We start from the raw sequence: 23171 nt of genomic DNA on the forward strand, positions 1-23171 counted from the left end.
CCAGTCTCATTGTTTTATCCTTTCTTGGTAGTGGGTGAGAATTTATGATGTTTTTTTTTCAAGTGTTAATCTTGGCTATTCATTGAGATTTATAAATAAAGGACATGGTTAATCAGTATAGATAAATACCATAGATTTTTCTCTCATCTTTTAGCAGGAAAGCTGGCTACAAACTTTTATATACATGAGCAGGATGAAACCAGCTTGTTTATAGGTCAAAAACAGTTGAAATCTGCAATTTCATATAGTTGGCAGTAATATAAATTCATCAATAAATTTGCATATGTTGGTGGTACATGGTGAGAGTTTCATTTATGGAGTATAAAATAAAAACACTATTGCTGAAGTGTATTGGTCATAAACTTTGTAGCTAGACAGGCTTAAGTTCAAATTATGTTTCTGGTAATTACTAATTTTGTGGGTTGAGATAAGTCAATTAGCTCCTTGTTTTAAAATATATATATATATATATATATATATATATATATTATTACAAGGAGTTTTGTAAGAGTTACAGGTAATGTACATAAAGAACCTAGGGCATCATAAATTTTTGGTAAATACTAGTTTTCTATTATTTTAAGTAATATGTCATTAAATTTAATATTGCATAGGTATAATGAAAATAAGAATTTAAAAAGTAGCTATTGCTATAGGTGGAATATAATTTTTAATTAATTTTATCCATTTCATAGAGTTATTTTGAGAGCCCCCTATGTTGCTAAGGAATTTTTAAAGAGAAGTCAGTATAAACAGATGATTGGCAGAGCTGGCCGTGCTGGAATAGATTCTGCTGGGGAGAGTATCCTTATATTGCAAGAAAAAGACAAGCAACAGGTAACACTCAGTCTAGTTGTAAGTTGGTTGTTTTGTCTTTTTTTGAACTTTGGCCTACCACTTTTATGAGATGATCTTTTAAAAATGTATTATTAATATTTCTTTAAATAATGTTTCTTTCTCTAGGATTAAAAATTAGAAAGAGTAGTTTGAATAATTTTGTATTTTAGACAACAATGAAAAGCATTTTTCTTAATTATCTTCTATTTTCATGAGCACAACTGTACATTTTTTTGTCTTTGTATTTTCTTTATCTTACCCTGCCTCTACAAGATATGCAAAAAATATAAAATTTTATATAAAACACCGTTTATCCTATCTAATAAAAGAGTAATATGCAAATTGACCATCACTCCAACACACAATATGGCTGCCCCCATGTGGTTAAAGATAGCCACCACATGATGGCCAGCAGGAGAGGGCAGTTGGGAGGGACCAGGCCTGCAAGAGAGGGCAGTTGTGGACGATCAGGCCTGCAAGATAGGGCAGTTGTGGACGATCAGGCCTGCAAGGATGGGCAGTTGGGGGCAATCAAGGATGCAGGGGAGGGCAGTTAGAGGTGACCAGGCCAGCAGAGGAGGGAAGTTGGGGTTGACTGGGCCTACAGGGAAGGGCAGTTGGGAGAGACCAGGCCTGTAGGGGAGGGCAGTTAGGGGCAATCAGGCTGACAGGGGAGTAGTTAGGGGGTGATCAGGCTGGCAAGCAGAAGCCGTTAGGGGCAATCAGGAAGGCAGGCAAGCAGTTGGGAGCCAGCAGTCCTGGATTGTGAGAGAGCTGACCGGGATCAGGCCTAAACAGGCAGTTGGACACCCCTTAAGAGGTCCCAGATTGGAGAGAGTGCAGGCTGGGCTGAGGGACACACTCCCCATGTGCACGAATTTCGTGCACTGGGCCTCTAGTTCTTTATAATAATACAAAACTTAATACTGCTTTAACTTTTGTAGGCATTGGAATTAATAAGCAGACCATTGGAAAACTGTTACAGCCATCTTGTTCAAGAATTCACCAAGGGAATCCAAACTTTGTTTCTCTCATTGATTGGTTTGAAGGTATATTTTAATATTTTAAAATCTTTTTGCTGTTACCTAAGATAATATAGGTTAAATAGTTATGAAAACTGTAAGTATGAAAAAAATGTTAATTTTAATTTGATGTGGAAAAGAACAGTTTGTGACCTGAGAGATCTGAATCTGGATTTATATGTGCATTTTAATCTTTGAGTTATAAGAAATATGAGAAATCAACATCATAACTGGGCATCAGTTACAAGTATTAGAGTTTGGTAGATGCTATGGATACACAAATTGTTGTGAAGAAACAGATCCTGATATGGAATAATTCAATATTTCTGCCCTTAAGAGTAAGGTTCACCTATAGTCTTGTGACCATTCTAGGTATTTTAAACATTTATGAGATAACTATAGCCTTTATCAGGTATAAAATTAAAAAACATTTTTAAAAAAGGCATGACAGGAAAATACTCTTTTTTCCATTTGAAATATTATCAGAATTGTGAGAGGGAAACATGCTTATTGACTGACTATATTTTAGTATAACATGCTGATATCATTGAAATTGCCTAATATAAAATTACCCTGCTAGTGGTTCTCAACCTGTAGAGCCTAAGACCATCGGAAAACACAGATATTTACATTACTATTCATTAACAGTAGCAAAATTACAGTTATTAAGTAGCAACGAAAATAATTTTATGGTTGGGGGTCACTACAACATGAGGAACTATATTAAAGGGTCACAGCATTAGAAAGGTTGAGAACCACTGCTAACTGAAGAAAAAGTATTTGAGGGGAAAATTTAACACTCACTTCTGTAACAGGGTAAATGTATATAAGTCTGCCTAAAACTACAACACAGAGAAGAAAAAAGTCAGGAGTTTAAAATGGACAGTCATTTGCTTTTGTTTTTAAAAATTCATTTATTCACATTTATGCTTTAATTCAGATTCTTTCATTCAACAAATAAACTTACTGAGTACCTATCATCTTTCAGGTATAGCTATAGATGCTGAAATTAGAACAGTTACCAAAACACAAAAATCCCTGCCATCATGAAGCATACATTGGAGAGACACCTTGTATCAATCAGTATAAGAAACTAAAGATGCTGTGAAGAAATTACTGCTGGAAGGAAAGGCCCAAAGACATGAATTTTATGCAAAGCAACAATGTTTAGAGGGAATACAAATGATGAACTTCCCCTCTTGGAATCTATTAGATTTTTCAGAATCATGGAGGGGTTGAGGACAAATATGTAATACCTTAATCAATTAAAAAAAAATTTTTTAAAGGAATATTGATGAGAACATTAATGAATGAATTTTTTTCCTGAATCCCTGTAGGAAAAAAGGGGGGCAGGATTTTTATCAATATTCAAGCAAATAAAAGAAAAAATTAAAAAAAAAAAAAAGCCCTTAACTGCTCTCCCTTGCCAGCCTGGTTGCCCCTAACTGCTCTTCCCTGCAGGCCTGATTCTGCTGGCCTATTCCCCCCCCACAATTGTCCTCCCCTGCAGGCCTGGTCTCCCCCCCCCCCCCCAACTGCCCTTCCTTGTAGGCCTAGCTCCCCCCCAGTTGCCCTCCCCTATAGCCCTGGTCCCCTCCAACTGTCCTCCCCTGCAGGCCTGGGTCCTCCTCAACTGTCCTCACCTGCAGGCTCAGTCACCCCTAACTGTCCTCATCTGCAGGCCCTGTCACCCCTAACTTCCCTCCCCTGCTGGCCTGATCACCCACAACTACCCTCCCCTGCCAGCAATCTTGTGGAGGCCATCTTGTGTCCAGATGGAGGAGACCATCTTTGACCACATGGGAACAGCCATCTTGTGTGTTGGAGTGATAGTCAATTTGCATATTTTATTAGATACCTTGTTTCCCCGAAAATAAGACCTAGCGCATGGAAAGATAGACATCCCCTGAAAATAAGATCTAGCTCAACTTTGGGAGAAAAAATTAATATAAGACACTGTCTTATTTTCAGGGAAACAGGGTAGTATTCTACAATAATTCAGAGTCAACTATACAACTAATTAACAAATGAAGGGTTAAGTTTTACTGATGATTGCCATTAGAAGTTTTAAATAGTATATAAAAGGAGAAGAGAGAAAAAGGCAAGAAAAGAATATAGAAATGAGACAAAAACATGTGGGAAACTATTTATTTTTAGGTAAGATACAGGGAAAATATTGCCTGATCTTGTTTCAGTAGAGACTTTTAATACAACTTTTAGATTGTTGTCACAGGTGGCTGAAAAGGAGTGATGTGAGGATTTTTGAAAAAAGTAGAGTGGGAATTAGTGATTATTGGTTGAGGAATAAACAGATCACAGCTTTGGAGATACTGTGAAAAATTATCCAAAAAAACCTGAGAAGGGTGTGTGTGTGTGTGTGTGTGTGTGTGTGTGTGTGTGTGTGTATGTATAGATGTTTTCATAACAAGTGTGAATATAATAACTGTCTTCTTCCTTAAAATGTTTTCTCTTGTTAATTTTAAAATGCCGTTATAAAATTACCTTTATATGTGCAACTATGTAAATTTTATACTAATTTTTTATTTATCTTTGAGGTATAGAAATGAATTATCATCTTAGTAAGAGTATATTCGAAATGATGTCTTGAATTAAGGAAAATGCTCCAATGATGTCCTGTATTATTTCAGATTGCAACACATCTTGGTGACATATATCACTTTATGAGTGGTACACTTCTTGGTGTTCAGCAAAAGATTTTGTTGAAAGAAAAAAGTCTCTGGGAAATAACTGTTGAATCACTTAAATACCTGACAGAAAAAGGACTCCTCCAAAATGACACCATTTTGACAGAAAAAGGACTTACACAAAAAGATTCTAGTTATAAGTCCGAAGAATGGTTCCAGTATAGTTTTCATATTACAAAGTTGGGAAGAGCTTCTTTTAAAGGTAATAGTTTACCTAAATTTTTAAAAAATCTTACTTTACCAAAATCTGAGGAAATGCATTGGAAAAAGTAGACATTATCCTGTTGCTTTAAATTAGATTTGTAATTTCATATTGACATTAATCTTACAAACTTTAAAAAGTTGAAAAATGTTTTAAATTACAAGTAATTTAGGATACTGCAGAAGTATATAGAGAAAAAGATGTTCATCCCTTTTTTACACTTCCCTTCCCCGGCAATCACACAGATATTAATATCCTACCAAGAATAACAAATTGGTGTATATCTTTCAAACAGTTTCTGTATATTTCATTTCAATACATGATATATAGATATATACAGGTTAAAGATTTGTTTAAACTTTTGTTTTTAAATAATATATTATCTTAGAGATTGTTCCATGATAGTGGTTAGTTTCTTTCTTAATGTCCACTACATAATTTACTTAATGAAAAATAATATATGGCTGTTGTTAATGGAAAATCCCATATTCCTGTCCCATTTCCACTCTCCCAGTGGCTGCCTCAGTTAACAATTGCAAATATTTTTATGTGTATGTATGCATATATATATGTGCATTTATATGTCTTTTTGTATATACATATATATACACATATGCATACATGCATATGCACATGGTTTATTTTTTTTAATGGAATCATAGGGTATGTTTTAGCAGCTTGCTTTTCTTACAAAATATCATTCACATCTTTTTGTTGTTGTTCTCACTCAAGGACACGTAGAGAGAGAAGAATGAGGTGGAGAGAGATGGAAAAACATCTATTGGTTGCCTCCCATATACCTCCTGATTGCAACTTAGGGGTGTGCCATGACCAGGAATCTAACCTGTCACCTTCTGGTGTATGGGACCATGTTCTAATCAGTTAAGCCAGCCAGCCAGGGCTATCATGAACATAATAAGTTAATACCGTTAAATTTACCCTTTTACTTTGACTACTTTAGACATCTGTAGTAGGAAGGCCATAATTTGTTTACCCATTCCCCTATTGATGAACATTTACACAGTTTCTGAGTTTTTTAAGTTATAAACAAGATTGCATAGACATCTATATTCATGTATTTTTGGGTACTATATGGAGAAATGTTCTGGGTTACATTCCCAAAAATAGAGTAGTTGGGTTATAAAGTATATGCTTACTATATGTTGGTGTATACTATCAAAATGACCTCTAAAATAGCCATGCTAAATTACATAATAAGAGATTTTGAATGCCGTTTGCTATATTTAGGTAACTTCTAAACAAGATTTTCTTTATAAATGCCTCTTTCCCCTTTTGGTAATTATGAACAATGAAATATTTGTATCTTTTAGGAACTATAGATTTGGCTTATTGTGACATTCTCTACAGAGATTTGCAGAAAGGTCTTGAAGGCCTTGTGCTTGAAAGCCTTCTTCATCTAATTTACCTAACCACTCCCTACGATATCGCTTCTCAGTGTGACCCTGATTGGATGATATACTTTAAACAGGTGAGCATATAAGGTTCTTCAGTATAGGCTACTTAGTTTATTAATGATAATGGTTTTTATCAAGTAGTTACTCACTTTTTCTATTAAAATAAGTTTTAAATTGGGCCTTTCTTTCATTTTTAAAAAAATAGTAATATGACAATAGCATTTTTGGTTTATTTAACTTAAATATTATTACTCTTCTGTTAAATATAAACATGTCATTATCAAAAAAAATAAAGGTGTGGAAAAGATAGTTACTCCCCCAAAGATAGCTACTCTTCTGACTTGTTGACTACAGCATTTTATTTTATAACTTGTGGCCCAGTGCACTATTTTATGCACAATAAAAGGAAATTAATTAGAAGAAATATTTTAATATCGCTATTCACCTTTTCTCTGTAATAGAAGTGTCAAATTCACGATCGACCATGACAGATCAAAACACACTTGTGCGATTGACACCAGTGAGAGCTTTATATGTATGGTGCATGCCCAAGTCAACTTAGCATTTTATAGATATAGAATAAACTTGCTTAATTAGACCTGCTTTCTGATGTAGCTAAAGTTTTTCCAGCCCTGTGAAGCACCCCAACTTCCCTTTCAGGTAATTGTTAGGAACACAGCACTAAATATGAACTCCAAGCAGATTATTGTTGTAAATCATGCAGGGAGGACAAAGGGTAAAATATTTAACTACAACATTGTTTGATTATATTCTGCACAGTGAGAAAACCTAAAGTCATTATCAAGGTCCAACCATTCCTTCTTTTCAATCGAGTCAATTTTAAGCTTCCTAAATCTCTGTTTTCCGGTTAATGTAAAGAAAATAGGATTCTATTGAGTTTCCGATCTATCTACTCCAGGTCTTCTGTGAGGATAAATGAGATGAGGCACAGGAAAATGCTTCACAGACATTTGGTTTAAATGTAAAATATTTGCACCTGGCTAAAAAGCAAGTCATGTTTCTGGACTGAAGAACCTGCAAGGAGGCTGGTTGCTAGGGAGAGGAAGCCAGGCATTGCTATGACACGTCATTACCTGGTGCCCACAGCCACCGTTTCCAGACCACATTTTGCGCCATCGGGTCTTGGCAGCATTGGCTACAATTTGTAGAGTTGTTGTTCCGGGATGCTGGTGGGGCCTGTGTCCACTTGGGGGAAGCCACGTGTTGCTTTCTGAACGCCAAGTTAATGGTGCTATTTCTCTGTAAATGGCCAGTGCGCATCATGGTAGCTCCTGCATTGAGCGACTGCCCCCTTGTGGTCAGTACGCATATTAGTTACCAGTCAGACAGACACTTAGTATATTAGCCTTTTATATGTATAGATGTCCGGAATCTAAAGGAAACCATGAAGACCATCTCTGATGATTGAGAGTTTAGTTACCTGAAAGCTCTGTCAGAGCTAAGCATAAAATATCAGACCCAGTACTATTGGTAACTGAGAAGGAATATCAGTTTTATGGATATATGTTTTGTGGACCTGACCCTATTTATTACAAAAGCAAGTGGTAGAGTACAATCTATTATGATTTTATTGTAAACAGGATAGATGAATGAACACATATTAGGCAGAAGTGGTACATGGCTTTTAATTACAAGAAATTAACTTTCTTTTTATTGTCATATTTTAAAATTATTCCTGTAAGTTTTCTTAGCTGGTAGTATATAATGTTACTTTCAAAAGCTTTCCCTCTTCTCCTAACCACCCTTTCAAAATTACACAGTACTTGTGACCATGACTTAAAGTAATTCTACTAAAATATGCTATAGCCCTGGCCAGTTTGGGTCAGTGGATAGAGTGTCGGCCTGTGGACTGAAGGGTCTCAGGTTCAATTCCAGTCAAGGGCACATTCCCAGTGGGGGGCATGCAGGAGGCAGCGGATCCATGATTCTTCCTCACTGTTGATCTCGATCTCTCTCTCTCTCTCTTTCTCTCTCTCTGAAATCAATAAAAATATATTTAAAATATGCTATATTCTAATAATATTTTTAAGTTTGTAGTATTTGTACATAAAATGTGTTACTTTTTCATATCCTTTAAAAACAAGAAAATGTGATATCATAGAAAAGACTGGATTTGGTTCAAATGGCATTTTTTAAAAGTATAATTAGATTTTCCTATATAATGACTATTTTTTTAATGTAGTTTAACCAGCTCAGTCCAGCAGAACAAAACGTGGCTGCTCTTGTTGGAGTCTCTGAAAACTATATTGGGAAGAAAGCATCAGGTCAAGCTATCAAGAAGGTACCATAATCTTTTTTTCTTTCCTAAATAAGTTCATTTAACAAAATTATACATCTAACAAAATGTATCATCTCCTTTGTTGACTTGATCTTTTTGTTTCACTTCTTTTCTCTAAATTAAATTTCCACTTTCTTAGTTAAAACATCTAAGGACCAGAAACATAGTCATTTTTAAAAAACTATTTATTTGTTGGTGGTGTGATAGTCTATTTTTATACCTTTGAATTATAAAATACTCTGTCATACATGTAAGGCTATTGTAGGGAAAGGTAAACCTTATTAATTTATATTTTTCCTAGGCTACTTACTGCTTACATTATAAAAATTTAAAAATATTTATTATTTCCATGTAATCCTGAAATAAATTCAATTCTTGGGAGAAAAATTGTTTTTTAGAAACTTTTATTAGGCATTCTACTTGCTATCATAGATTCTGAGATAGGACAGGTTTAGGGTTTTTGTTGATTGTGTTGTTTGTTGTCTACAAAGAACTTCCAAACTAATATTTGACATACATAAAACATTCTAAAAGGTTGAATATCATTTGTTTGATATTTTATATTTTGGGGTTTTAAAGTTCAATCAGCAAGCATGAAGCAAGTGTATAGTGCATACACTAACTTTAAGAGAAGTGGAAATAATTCTTTGGCTAACATGCTTTAAAATTCCTTAAGTTAATATTATTTTCCACATCATAAAATACACTTTATTCATTTTTAATTTTCTCTGATAATCCAAACTCCATTGAAACCTAATTATCTACCTACTATTTCCTCCTATGCTTTTACATTTATATGGATATTACTGATTTCATTTTGAAAAACAAAAGATGATGTTTACTCTCCTTTGACTTGAATAGTGCTACTGTCTCATGTATTGCTTATCATGATATTATAAGTAGATATTATAGTACTTCAATATTTATGTTGTCACAACATTTAGATTAAGTCTTTTACCTTACAAATGGCCCTGCTGTTTAGACCTTCAAAATGTTGGAATAAAATATTTCTTAAAACAATTTTTTTATAACCAACTGCATAATATAAAATAAAAACAAAATTATATTTTAAAAATCATGTTAATTTGGAACATATTACCAAATAATAAACATTTACAAAATCTTATTAGATAATATGTCTTTTTAAACTTGCACCAAAATTTATTTTTGTTACATTTTATGAAATATAGTCAATAGCATGGCCGGTATGGCTCAGTGGTTGAGTGATGACCTATGAATCAGAAGGTCATGGTTTGATTCCCAGCCAGGGCATATTCCCAGGTTAAAGGCTCGATTTCTAGTATGGAGCATGCAAGAGGCAGTTGATCAATGATTCTCCCTCATTATTCATGTTTCTCTCTCTCCCTTCCTCTCTGAAATCAATAAAAATGCATTAGAAAAAGGAAATACAGTCAGTAAACATTTATTCAATTAATAATTGCATATATAAACTAATATGGACATGGATTTAATTACAAGTGGATTATTTAATATTTAATGTTTTGAAACTATCATTACTTATAATTCTAGAGAACATGATTTTACTGAAAATCTATTAAATTGATTTCTTCACATTGAAAAAAAACCCTCCTTTTCTTTAAACATTTCTTGTAAAAGAGCTTAGAATTGGAGCTAAGCATTTTATCTTGCCCTGTAATATAATTTTATCATTTCGCTTGACTTAAAAAATGCCTTTTGAACAAAATCTACATTGACTCAATTTTAATAATGAAGGTGTACCAGATTTGGAAAATTAAAAAATAATCTTTTCCTACTTTTATTCAACTATCATGTTTTTTAGCTTAATGTTTTTTAAATGATTGATCCAGTATCAACATGCAGAATCTTAATTCATATATTCTTTAATATGTCAGTCTAAGTTTTCATCTCAAACATTATATTCCTATAGTAGAGAATATAATTTTATATTTTATGCCAATTTTTTTCTCTTCCAAGTTCAATCTTATCCCCTCTCTAAATTTACTACACACAAAAAATAGTCACAAGACGCCACAGTCAAAAGCAGGTACACAGAATAGAAATTGTCAACTTCAGAGAGCATTTTTATCTTTCAGTGTTTTAGCTTTGGAAACATTACTTACTTATCTTGTCCATGTGGAAAACATAGAATCTAATATTTACTTAGTTTACAATGTAGATAAGCTTATTAACATATTTATCTAGATAAATGCATTTGTCTAATTTGCAGTCACATTCACACATATATACAATCTATAAATACCACAGGAAATAAAAAGGTCTCCCCAGTTCCTCTCTTTCTATATTTTCCTAGGGCCGCTGCCACAAATTAGCACACAGGAGGTGTCTTTTTTTAAAATTGAATTGATTGAGGTGACATTGGTTAGTAAAATTATATAGACTTCAGGTGTACAATACATCATCTGTATATTGTATTGTGTTTTCACCACCCAAAGTCAAACTGGGTGTCTTAAAACAACAGAAGTTGATTCTCTCATAGTTCAGAGACCAGACGTCTGTAATTAAGAGGCTGGCAGGGTTGATTCCTTCTGGAGGCTCTGAGGAGGAAACCATCTTGCCTGTCTCCTAGTTTTCAGTGGTTGCTGGCAATCCTTGGTTTTTCTTTGGTTCCAATGTTTGCCTCCAGCTTCACATGGCCTGCTTGTCTGTGTCACTCTGTGTCCTCTCTTCTATAAGGAAGTAGTTTTATATGTTGAACTTAAAAAAAAAAATTTACTGTAATTTGCTTTAACAAAAGGGCCCACTGTACATCCAAGATGGTTTCCTCTCAAGATCCTTAACTAATTACAACTGCAAATATCCTTTCCCAGGAATAGTCACCTTCAAAGGTCCGAGTGTTAAGATCTGAGCATATCTTTTCTTGGTAGGACACAACTCAGCCTCTACACTCTCTATAGAAAGAAGTTTAATTAAATTGGAAACAATTTGGCATTTTTTATACTTAAAAAAAACGATTATTTGAATTAATCTAACTTATGTATGTTAGAAGTTAGTTTTATTTCTATGAATTATTCTATCATTATCTTAGCTCTCCCGTAGCACAATTTCATTCAATTTACCTTTGTACAATTTGAATATAATGTATATTTTTAGCAGGTTCAGTATATAAATGTATTTGATTGTGTCTTTCTAGTCGGTGGACAAGGACATAGTGAACAGACTATACCTGTCTTTGGTTCTTTATGCCTTGCTCAAAGAGACCAGCATTTGGAGTGTGTCTGAAAAATTTAATATGCCGAGAGGATATATACAAAGTCTTCTCACTGCAGCTGCCACCTTCTCATGTTGTGTGTTACATTTCTGTGAGGTAATTCCATTAAATAGATGATAGATGCTTTGTGCATATTCTTATTTTAACTGTTACCAAACTCATAAACCAGTTAGTATTTTCTTTTTAAAAAAATATTAACAGCTTTTTATTTATTTTTAATATATATTTTAATTGATTTTTTTACAGAGAAGAAGGGAGAGGGATAGAGAGTTAGAAACATCAATGAGAGAGAAACATCGATCAGCTGCCCCCTACATGCACCCCACTGTGGATGTGCGCACAACCAAGGTATATGCCCTTGACCAGAATCAAACCTGGGACCCCACAGGCCGATGCTCTATCCACTGAGCAAATCTGGTCGGGGCAGATAATATTTTCTTATTGTTGACTTATTTTGTTACAAAGCAGTCAGAATTTATTTAAAATATATTTTTGTTTTTATTTGCTTATTACAAAAATACTCTATACATACTTGTGATAAAGATACAAAAATGACAAAATCAGCCAAAACCGGTTTGGCTCAGTGGATGGAGCGTAGGCCTGTGGACTGAAGGGTCCCAGGTTCGATTCCTGTCAAATGCATGTACTTTGGTTGCGGGCACATCCCCAGGAGGCAGCTGATGGATGTTTCTCTATCATCAATGTTTCTAACTCTCTATCTCTCTCCCTTTCTCTCTGTAAAAAAATCAATCAAATATATATATATATATTTTAAATGACAAAATCAACTAGAGTATGTAATGAACAAGTAGAAAGCAAGTAGAATAGTTAGTTATCCTTATTCTTAGAACCAGCATTAATAGTTTCAAGTGTTTGGAATCAACTCTTAAAATGACATCTCTCCACTCATGTTGATTCTGTCTGAGGATCCTTCTCATGAGTGATACTCATGTGAAATGTTTGATTAGTATGTTTGACAGCTACTTTTAACTACTTGGTATCATGTTCCGTAGATTGCCCCAGTAATTTACCATTCTCGCTTCCATTGTCAGGGAGCTACTTTAGTTTCTACAACAAATGCTCATTTTAAAAAGTAATTTAAGGAGAAAATTTTATTTTGGCCATGTGCATTTAGGATGGATTTGTTTAAGATTTTACTAAAAGAAATTTTTAGAATTTCCTTAAATAGCACAACAAAGCTTGCCAGACTTTTCTACTCAGATAATTTTTTGGAAAAATTTATAATATTAAGCCATTTTGCTGCATTTACATTTTTTATTGTTGGATAGCAGAATATCCTTTTCATATTTGTTTCTGTGCTCAATTTTTAAATAATTTTTCCCATAAGTTCTATTTTTAAACTTAAAATCAACTTCATTTTCCCTATCTGTATGTGTATATGGCAATTAATTCTGTCATATGTACTAAGGAGTAAACAATCTAAAATAATTGACTTTGGATTAAATAATAACTATTTTAGTAAATTTATCTTTCTAAATATCTTCTACGTATACTGATCTTTTTAATACTAGCTTACATTTCCTAATCATGTGAGCCCCCTACTATGCAAACTGAACTTTGAAATGACTGACCAGATTTAAATTCTGTATATTTCTTTGTATTCTGCAGGAACTTGAGGAGTTTTGGGTTTATAAAGCCCTTTTGGTAGAACTTACCAAGAAACTGACCTACTGTGTAAAGGCAGAACTAATCCCTCTCATGGAAGTGACTGGTGTTTTAGAGGTTAGTAATTTCCCACTTTCCCAGTTGAGATGATTTCAACTAACTGTGAAGTCTTGTCACAGGTAAGTGACAACAAACAGCCTTAAGGCAGTCTTTTTTTTTTTTTTTTTTTTAAGTAAATTGCTACTGTGGCTTTCTAGAAATCTCATTAATTCGGAAGCACAAATGTGAAAAGAAAATAACAGAAGGGATAAGAATAAACTCTCCAAGTATATATGGGTTTATCCTTAGCATCTTCCTTCCTCCACTCCAGTGGAGAATTACCTTCTGTTGGTTTAGACTCTGTGCTTATCTAAGGTAGTGGTGATTCAGTGCTAACAAGGCTCATTTACGGTTTTGTAGAGAGTGAGAAGAAAGTATTCTCAGCTGGTTTTTCAGCTTTCTGTTTTGACCAACCCTTAATTTAAGTTTATTCTCTGTTATTCAGTTCTTGAATTAGAGGAGCTCTACTACTTGGGAATAGACCCCACCACACCTCAGCACACCCAACCTCTATAATTCCCCGAGTTGGTACATTTTAAGGATATTAGACTAGAACATTTTGTTTGGTGTCTGAAATAATGGCCCTAGCCTAAAGTGCCATAATGGATTTCTCATTGCTGATTGCAACACATATCAGATGACTTATGCTGCACAGAAGACTATCTTGCAGACACATTGGAACCATTCAAATACATCTTTGAACACAATACAAAATTCCTCTGGATTCTGATGTGTTATCTCTTCATTCTTACTTTATTTATTTTAGTATGTTTAGTATATATATATATATATATGCATGTACAATTTTTCCTTTTAATAAGACATTTAATTATTTTTTTCTAAATCTCAAATTTTGAGCCTACTGATTTTTGTAATATTTTTCAGGGTCGAGCAAAACAGTTATACAATGCAGGTTATAAAAGTCTAGCACACTTAGCTAATGCAAATCCTGAAGTGCTAATAAAGACAATTGATCATTTATCAAGACGCCAGGCCAAGCAAATTGTTTCATCAGCAAAGGTAAGCAAACCATTTTTTAACCTTTATAATGTTTTGTGGTGTTATCTCCTTATATCTGAGACATGAAAAAACACACATATTTAACAATAGACACAAAAGTATAAATTCATAATATGTGGGTAAAAATAGTGCATTTGTTATGATCAAGACTTGCAATAAAGAGAAAAATTACTTTCTAAAAACAGACAGTTTCAAGAGTTCATTGAAGTACAAGGAAGCCTAGAACTCATGGAATTCGGCCTCCTTACAACCTTTTCGCATAAGTCCTTTCCTCAGCACTCTCAACATCTGGTCCTCCCACCTTTGAATACCTTCACTGACAAAGAGCTTACAACCTCAAAAATAACATAGTTCTATATTTGGTCACTCTTAGGATAACAAAAAGCATCCCATTATAATGAAGCTCAATTTTGTCTTCTTAAAATGTTAACCATTGCACTGTAATACTACCATCTGGAACTATTATGTTCCTTTATTCTTTTTTTTTTTTTTAATATACACATTTTATTGATGTTTTACAGAGAGGAAGGGAGAGAGATAGAGAGCTAGAAACATCGATGAGAGAAACATCAACCAGCTGCCTCCTGCACACACCCCACTGGGGATGTGCCTGCAACCAATGTACATGTCCTTGACTGGAATCGAACCTGGGACCCCTCAGTCTGTAGACCGACACTCTATCCACTGAACCAAACGGTTAGGGCAATTCCTTTATTCTTATAGTAGTGTCCACATATTGAAAAACAGTTCTCACTGCCAACAAGGGTTTCTCTTTTCTGTTTCTTTCATTTGCATTACATAATCTATTGTTGTCCTACTTACCCTTCACTAGATGCAATCATATGTATTATTACCCTTCTGTTCAATGTGGGTGAAGCCATTCCACAGCAATTTGGTTTTTTTCCCCTCCTGATTTTATTTTTTTTTAATATATTTTATTGATTTTTTACAGAGAGGAAGGGAAAGGAATAGAGAGCTAGAAACATCGATGAGAGAGAAACATCGACCAGCTGCCTCCTGCACACCCCCCACTGGGGATGTGCCTGCAACCAATGTACATGCCCTTGACCAGAATCGCACCTGGGACCACTTAGTCTGCAGAGCCAAACTGGTTTCAGCCCCCTCCTGATTTTGACTGTAGTTCCATTCTTATAGACTAAAATTGCTTGGCTTTAAAAAACAAAACAAAACATTGCCGGGACCGGTTTGGCTCAGTGGATAAAGGCCTGGGGACTGAAAGGTCCCGGGTTCGATTCCGGTCAAGGGCATGTACCTTGGTTGCGGGCGCATCCCCAGTGGGGGGTGTGCAAGAGGCAGCTGATCGATGATTTTCTCTCATCGATGTTTCTAGCTCTCTATCCCTCTCTCTTCCTCTCTGTGAAAAATCAATAAAATATATATTTAAAAAAACCATCATTATTACAATATGGTCATATACAGATCTGAATGAGCTAAAAGTAAATTTCTATCTTTTTTGAATTGGTGCTCACATTGTTTATATTACCTTCTTTGATCTTTACAATTGTCCTGTGAGGTGTACAGAGTTGGTGTTACCTTCAATTTTACAACACTAAAACTCACCTTTTCCATTAGATTAGAAACTTTTGGGATTGGTAGGGATGGAGTTATAGTCATTTCCATTGCAATGGCAGCTAGCACAGTACTCAGCCTAGAGTAGGTGTTTAATATATCTTATATAATAAAGAACTAATATGCAAATGGTAGTTGCGCCCTTGCACCCTCAGGCCCTCACGCCGGGGCCAGGGGACCTGAGTCTGGCCTCCTGCCCCAGCACCTGGACTGGGGGACCTGCGGCTGCCTCCCCCGCCCTGTGGGAGAGAGGAGAAAGAGGGTGGAGCTGGCCGGGTCTGGGTCTCCTACGATTTCAATTTCGAGGTGCATGCAGGTGTGTAGGGACTTGACTCTGGTCCCGTGGCGTGGCCCAGGCTTGACAGAGGAAGATTTTCATATACATTTTACTAATTTTCTTTCATCTCTGACTCTTCTATTATAGAGAAAAGGCCAGTAGCAATATTAAAATATTTTCTCTAATTCATTCTCTTTTAATGGGCATGAATTTCATGCACTGGGCCACTAGTATTTGAATAAATAAATGAGATTTAAAGAAATTAAGTTATTTACCCAAGGAAGTGTATAGCTCAATAAGTAGTAGAGCCAGGACTGTGGAATTAGACTGTATATCATTAGGGATACAAATGGAGCAATAGTAACAATTGCCAAAAACAGTTACTTCAAACTTTAAAAGTTTATTAGACAAATTCAAGCATAAGTAATTTATAGCTATTATGGGAATCAGTGTCGTATCCAGGGATCCTAATTCTGTCACATTCTCAATACATGGCTTCTACCTTATGGACTAAGATGCATGCTCTGGTTCTCACCACTTCTTTCACTTTCCAGACAGTTTGAAAGAGAAAAATAGATATTCTTTGCAGGATTTTGAGCAGAGGAGGAGGTCAGCAGTTGAAATAGGAGAGTAAGGATGAAGATGAGGAAACTAGTTAGGATTATTTTGAGATTATGCCATTTTTTGATAACTGGTGGATTTTTTTAACCATGGGTAATTTGAAGTTGATGGTATTCTCTGTAATTCTAATGATGCTGACACAAGTTTTGTGTGGTTTACTTGTTGATTTGTATAGTCTTTAGAGGATGTGTTGGGAGATTCATTTCACATGGTCACCCCTGCCTCAGCTGCTGGAAAGCTTACCTAATTACATTTTAGTCTTTTTTATATATGATGCTATGTAATGCTTATGTCAAATTGGTAGAGTGGGTTTTTCACTTTCACTTTGCATCATATTACTTTATTTCCCCTCTATGTGACTTTGCTAAACTTTTTATTACAATACTTTATAACAGAAGTAGGACAAATACTTTACTACAATATACACAAAAGCCAGCTACAACAAATACCAACATTTTACTGCTGGTTTCTAAAAGAAAGAGAAAGTTATTACTTGTTAAATATTCATTTACCTCTACTCTGCTCCATGTTTGGAAATGCTTCTCTTATTATGTTTCTTTCAAAATTAACCATATTAATTTTAGAAACTTGAATAAAATTTTTCTTTGAAAAAGTGATAGGTTTTTAAAAGCATACTAAATTTTGAGGAGTAATAAAATGCATTTATGAAGGAGAACATTTTCAAGAGCTAATTAAATTTTTGCAAAATTGTCTTAGATTTTATAGATTCAAAGTTAATTTTTAAGTGGCTGAGTCTTCAATAAAACAAATCATGTTTTAGAGCTCCTTTATTTTTGGTATACCAAATGGAGTAATCAGCTAAAATGGCTTTAACTAAATGTTTCAGCTTCACTTACTATAATATAATCACTTCTTCTTAAGTGGCCATTTTTCCATCTCATATTAGTTTTAATATCTAGATTGCTGATGTGTAAGAATTCAAGCAATAAAAATGGTAGAATTTCTATAGCATTGAATATTTTGGTCTCATGTCCTGATGTTTTTATTGTAGATGCTGTTGAATGAAAAAGCAGAAGCTTTGCAAGAAGAAGTAGAAGAGCTATTGAGATTACCTGCTGATTTCCCTTCTGTTGAAAGGCATGAAGTGTCTGATGAGCATTGTCAAATATGAATGACTTCTCTTTTTTTGAATTATTTCTTGTATATATGTTTTATTAAAAATTCCTTATTATTTATACGTGAAAAGATACATTTTAAGTGTACACTCAGAACTATGGATGATGTTTGGATATATCTCTTACCCATAATTACAATAACCATTCTAGTAATAATCCATCTTATTAAATACTTATACATTATTTCTGTGCTCAGAAATGAAATCCAACTCCCTCAACATCGCTGCAGCCTACCTTTGTAGCCAGATCTTTCATCATTCTCTCATCCATTTCTTTCATCAAACTGGATAATTTGAAATTCCATAATTTTCCCTGCGATTTCTAAAACCTTCATTTCCTGTTTTATTCCATTCTCAGTGCATAGAAAGTTATCTTTAAATGTACTGTATATTTCAAGTATGAACTAAAAATGCTCAAATACTGTTTTTTCTATAAAATTATTCTCATCCCCACCCCATACATGGGCTCTTCCCTTCCTGTAAGTATTTTGAATCTCTCATTAATTCCCATTTATTTTTTTAACATTTTTCCAACAAGTATTTATTATTAGTTAACCTATGATTCAGGATCCCAGGGTGGGATATGCCCAGGTTCCCCTTCACTATCCTGGGAGAAGGGTCAGGACAGAGGAGAGTCAGGATGGGGCCAGTTCAGATCTTCCCAAGAAATGTGCCTTCTGCTCATTATTTATTTTTTTTTTTTCTTCTAAGAGTTTCTTTGATCTTAATAGTTGGGAAGACAGTTATAAAGTAAAATACACAACACAGAGCCTTGTGACTTACTCAGATTGTCAACAAACACAAGGAAACAGAAATGTAAACAAACAGAGCTTCCACCAGGATGTGGACCGGTTGCCCACGGAGACATCACTCCCTGTAGCGGTCATTGCCTTCTCACAGTGATGGAAGTCGAAGCAGTTCTGCCAATAGCTCCTGGCCTGATTCTGGTTGGGGAAGCAGCTATTAGAAGGACCAGTCGGAATTTTGATTTTTGTCTTGATGTCTTCTGCCACATTGCTATTCCTAAAAAACACCCTGAAGCAGCTCACAGCTCAATGTGACCCTTAGCAAAGAACCACCATGTCTTTTTTTAATGATATTAGTTTCAATTCTACTAGAAAGCCAAGACTTTTTTTTTTTTATTATTATCTTTGTGCTAGAAGCCCTGTGCACAAAAGGGGGGGAGAGAGGGAGCCAGCCCAGCCTGCACCCTCCAATGTGGAACCCCTCAAGGGATGTTCAACTGCCCATATAGGCCTGATCCCACACAGGCAGTTGGACATCCTTCTCACAACCCAGGACTGCTGGCTCCCAACTGCTCGCCTGCCTGCCTATCTGATTGCCCCTAACCGTTTTTGCTTGGCAGCCTGATCACCCTAACCACTCCCTTGTCAGCCTGGTCAATGCCTAACTGCTCCCCTGCCAGCCCAATTGTCCCTAACTGTCCTCCCCTGCCAGCCTGGTTGCCCCAAGTGACATTCCCTGCAGGCCTGGTTGCCTTTAATTGCCCTCCCCTGCAGGCCTGGTTGCCCTTAACTGCCCTCCCCTGCAGGCCTGGTCACCCCTAACTACCCTTTGCTGCTGGCCTGGTCGCCCCCAACTGTTTTCCTCTGCAGGCCTGGATTCCCCCCCAACTGCCCACTGCAGGTCTGATTGCCCACAACTGCCCTCCCCTGCCGGCCATCTTGTGGCGGCCATATTGTGTCCACATGGGGTGGCCATATTTGATCACTTGGTGGCCATTTTGTGTTGAAGTGACAGTCAATTTGCATATTACTCTTTTATTAGATAGGATGGCACACAGCACATACAGAAATTCACTGGCAAAAGTAGGAACTTAAGTGAAAAATTAATACCACCCAAGAGAACAATTTAAAGATTCTCTTCAAATACAACTTCAATATTGCCTCTCCCTTTTTCCTTTTCAGATTTATAGCTCAAATGTCAATGGCTGGTTATCTATGGGGGGAAAATGGTAATAACTAGCAATATTTATTAATACTGAACTGGCTTAGTTAAAGTCTTAACCTGTCTGAGAGATCCATTGGAAACTTTGCAAATAGATTCACACCCTAAGTTCTTTGTGCTTAACGTTTTAGACCATTATAATGTAGCAGTTATTTACCTAGTAATTTCTGTGTGCCAGGCACTGTTATAGTGCTTTATGTAACTAATTTAATCCTATAAGACAGTTAATATTATTATCCCCATTTAAAGTAAACTGAGACATGGAGTAAAGTAACTGCCCCAGGGATTAGTTGTAGGACAAGGATTCAGACCCAGGCAGTCCCAACCTAAAGTCTGTGCATTTAACCATTATACAATGCTGTCTTGGCAGAATTTGCCTACTTTATCCCTTCTAATTGTTCTTTTCGCCTGCCCTTGATTTTACCCCCAATGTTACTTCTCATTCACACCTTACTCCTTCATATGAATCAAAGTATGGCATCCTGATGTCTTATGAGCTTCACTGAACATAATCCATTTGTTCTAGCTAAAAGGACCTTAGCATTGTCCATACTTCTGTTTTAAATCTAGAAACTTTGAATTACCAGGTTGCCTAAGTAAGGCTGTAAATGATCCCTGATTCTTGCTAACCAATTATAAGAGACTTAATAATAATCACAATCCAATTTGTTAATTTAAGATTAGAGATGGCAAGATTGGTGAGGAGATACCTTTATAGAAACTAGAATTCCTATATCTGTAATCCAGGACAATCTCCATGGTCCCTGATCAATGTTTCTCTAGGTCAGGGGTCCTCAAACTTTTTAAAGTGGGGGCCAGATCACAGTCCCTCAGAGAGCTGGAGGGCCGGACTATATGAACTACTAATCCCTACTGTAACACCTTGGCTGCGCTCACTGCCCAAAAAACCTGGCGGGCAGGATCAGACTCCCCTGGGGGCTGCATGTGGCCCGCGGGCCGTAGTTTGAAGACCCCTGCGTCAATTTAACTGAAAGGCTGTCATGTATAATGATGGGGAATTGGCCCTAAAAGAATTTAAAATGTAAAGAAATTAAAGCAGTTCAGCTCTAGAGAAGAACAAACAGTAGGTCAGTGGGAACAGAGTGGAGAATAAAAATATATTTAAATACATTTGAGAATTTACTATATATTAACCATGGCTTTTCAGTTTATTTTTTATTGATTTTTTACAGAGAGGAAGGGAGAGGGATCAATGAGAGAGAAACATTGGTCACCTGCACACCTCCTACAGGGAATGTGCCCACAACCAAGGTACATGCCCTTGACCAGAATCGAACCTGGGACCCTTTAGTCCGCAGGCCAATGCTCTATCCACTGAGCCAAACCAGTCAGGGTGGCTTTTCAGTTTTAAGTGATACAAGCCCAAGGACAACTGGCTTAAACAAAAGGACTGTTTCATGGCCAATTTCCAAACCACAGCAGCAATGGGACAGATATGAAGGAACTGAAGATACACTTCAGTCAGCTGACACCACCAAAAGTTCCACAGTCATATCTTTTCATTTATCTAACATTTAATTTGGTTTAAGGAGATAAGCAGGCAGCTAAATATATTTCTAAACATGAGGTATCCATTTGTTCCACCTCCATCCATTGAGTTATCCATCCTTCACATTGAGACTCAACCTGCCATGCTGGCTTCGAAGATGGAAGGGAGCCTCTAGCACATGTGTCAAACACAAGGCCCGCGGGCCAAATCCAGCCCGCCAGGCCTTGCAATGTGGCCCGCACCGCGCTGTCATCACTGCACTCCGCTGTCATTTTATGACATTGTCAGTTTATGACTGTTCAGTAAACCATTCGGCCTGTGATTTAGGCTGGATTTTAGATTTTGGCCCCTTCTCTGATTGAGTTCGACACCCCTACTCTAGAGCAGTGTTTCCCAAACTTCTCTCATGATGAGAATCACCTGGTGGAGTTGTTAAAACACAGATTCCTGAATCCCAACTAAGAAGTGCTAAACTAGAATTTTTGAGAACATATAGGTAAAATTGCATACCTAACTTAGTGCTCTGTATATAAAATCTGTCTTAGAGCACTAGTTAAGTATACAATTTTACCTATATGTTCCCAAAAATTGCATACCTAACTTAGTGCTCTGTATATAAAATCTGTCTTAGAGCACTAGTTAAGTATACAATTTTACCTATATGTTCCCAAAAATTGCATACCTAACTTAGTGCTCTGTATATAAAATCTGTCTTAGAGCACTAGTTAAGTATACAATTTTAGCTATATGTTCCCAAAAATTGCATACCTAACTTAGTGCTCTGTATATAAAATCTGTCTTAGAGCACTAGTTAAGTATACAATTTTACCTATATGTTCCCAAAAATTCTAGTTTAGCACTTCTTAGTTGGGATTCAGGAATCTGTGTTTTAACAACTCCACCAGGTGATTCTCATCATGAGAGAAGTTTGGGAAACACTGCGCAGGCCTCCTCTAGAAATTGGAAAGGGCAAGAGAACAGATTCTCTTCTGAGCCTCCATAAGGAGTCCAGTTCTGACACCTGTTGTTAGTTCCTTGAGACCCTTGAGAGACTTCTGACCTCCAGAACTATGAAGTTAATAAATGTGTATTGTTTTAAGACACAAGGTTTGTGGCAATTTGTTACAGCAACAGTAGGAAACTATTACATCTGACAATAGCATGGGACACAATGGGAAAATTAACATTCTGGAGGATCCTTTCTGGATCTTAGCATATGAGTAATCTAAATTAAATGTATTATGCTCATTGAGAGGATTATTTTAAATTCCTGAAAAAACAATATATTTTAAATGGGCACAAAGTATGTATTTTTATGTCATGAAGCTATGAAAATGTAGGCTAATGGCAATGTGATTGATTGTAAAGAACAAGCTGTTATGCTATATGCTAAATGATTTTCCTTTGTGGTAAAACATATTACTGTATTATCACATAAAATTGGGGGGGGGAGGGGAATCCACAGGAAACAGATTACTATGTACAAAGTTCAGTAACACTGGTTTGATTCCATATGAATTTGTAAGCTTTTTGAGAGTTATAACACAGTCCACTGCCCAGCCTAGAAATGATGCAGGAATTCAACATTTTGCTGAAATTCATGAAAGCTGTTGGAAAGCTCAATGGGAATATTC

The 23171-nt window shown here is 35.8% G+C and overlaps 1 protein-coding gene across 3 annotated transcripts in view; it reads left to right on the plus strand.

The window, feature by feature from the left end:
• The window catches only part of HELQ (helicase, POLQ like), a 38748-nt gene extending 19552 nt beyond the window's left edge, over positions 1–19196 (plus strand). Inside the window, exons 9-17 of one of the 3 annotated variants that reach the window (XM_084881732.1) lie at positions 696–837; positions 1782–1886; positions 4508–4766; positions 6098–6255; positions 8385–8483; positions 11614–11787; positions 13321–13434; positions 14302–14436; positions 17937–19195. In XM_084881732.1, coding sequence (XP_084737858.1) covers positions 696–837; positions 1782–1886; positions 4508–4766; positions 6098–6255; positions 8385–8483; positions 11614–11787; positions 13321–13434; positions 14302–14436; positions 17937–18056 — 1306 coding nt within the window. In that variant the 3' untranslated portion in view covers positions 18057–19195. Of the gene's footprint in view, positions 1–695; positions 838–1781; positions 1887–4507; positions 4767–6097; positions 6256–8384; positions 8484–11613; positions 11788–13320; positions 13435–14301; positions 14437–17936 lie in introns of all 3 variants that reach the window. The other 2 variants (XM_084881731.1, XM_084881733.1) reach the window with 2 other exon arrangements.
• The last annotated feature ends 3975 nt before the right edge of the window (positions 19197–23171 follow it).

Source organism: Pipistrellus hanaki, assembly GCF_964339955.1.
Source record: "Pipistrellus hanaki genome assembly, chromosome: 1".
Taxonomy (NCBI): Eukaryota; Metazoa; Chordata; class Mammalia; order Chiroptera; family Vespertilionidae; genus Pipistrellus; species Pipistrellus hanaki.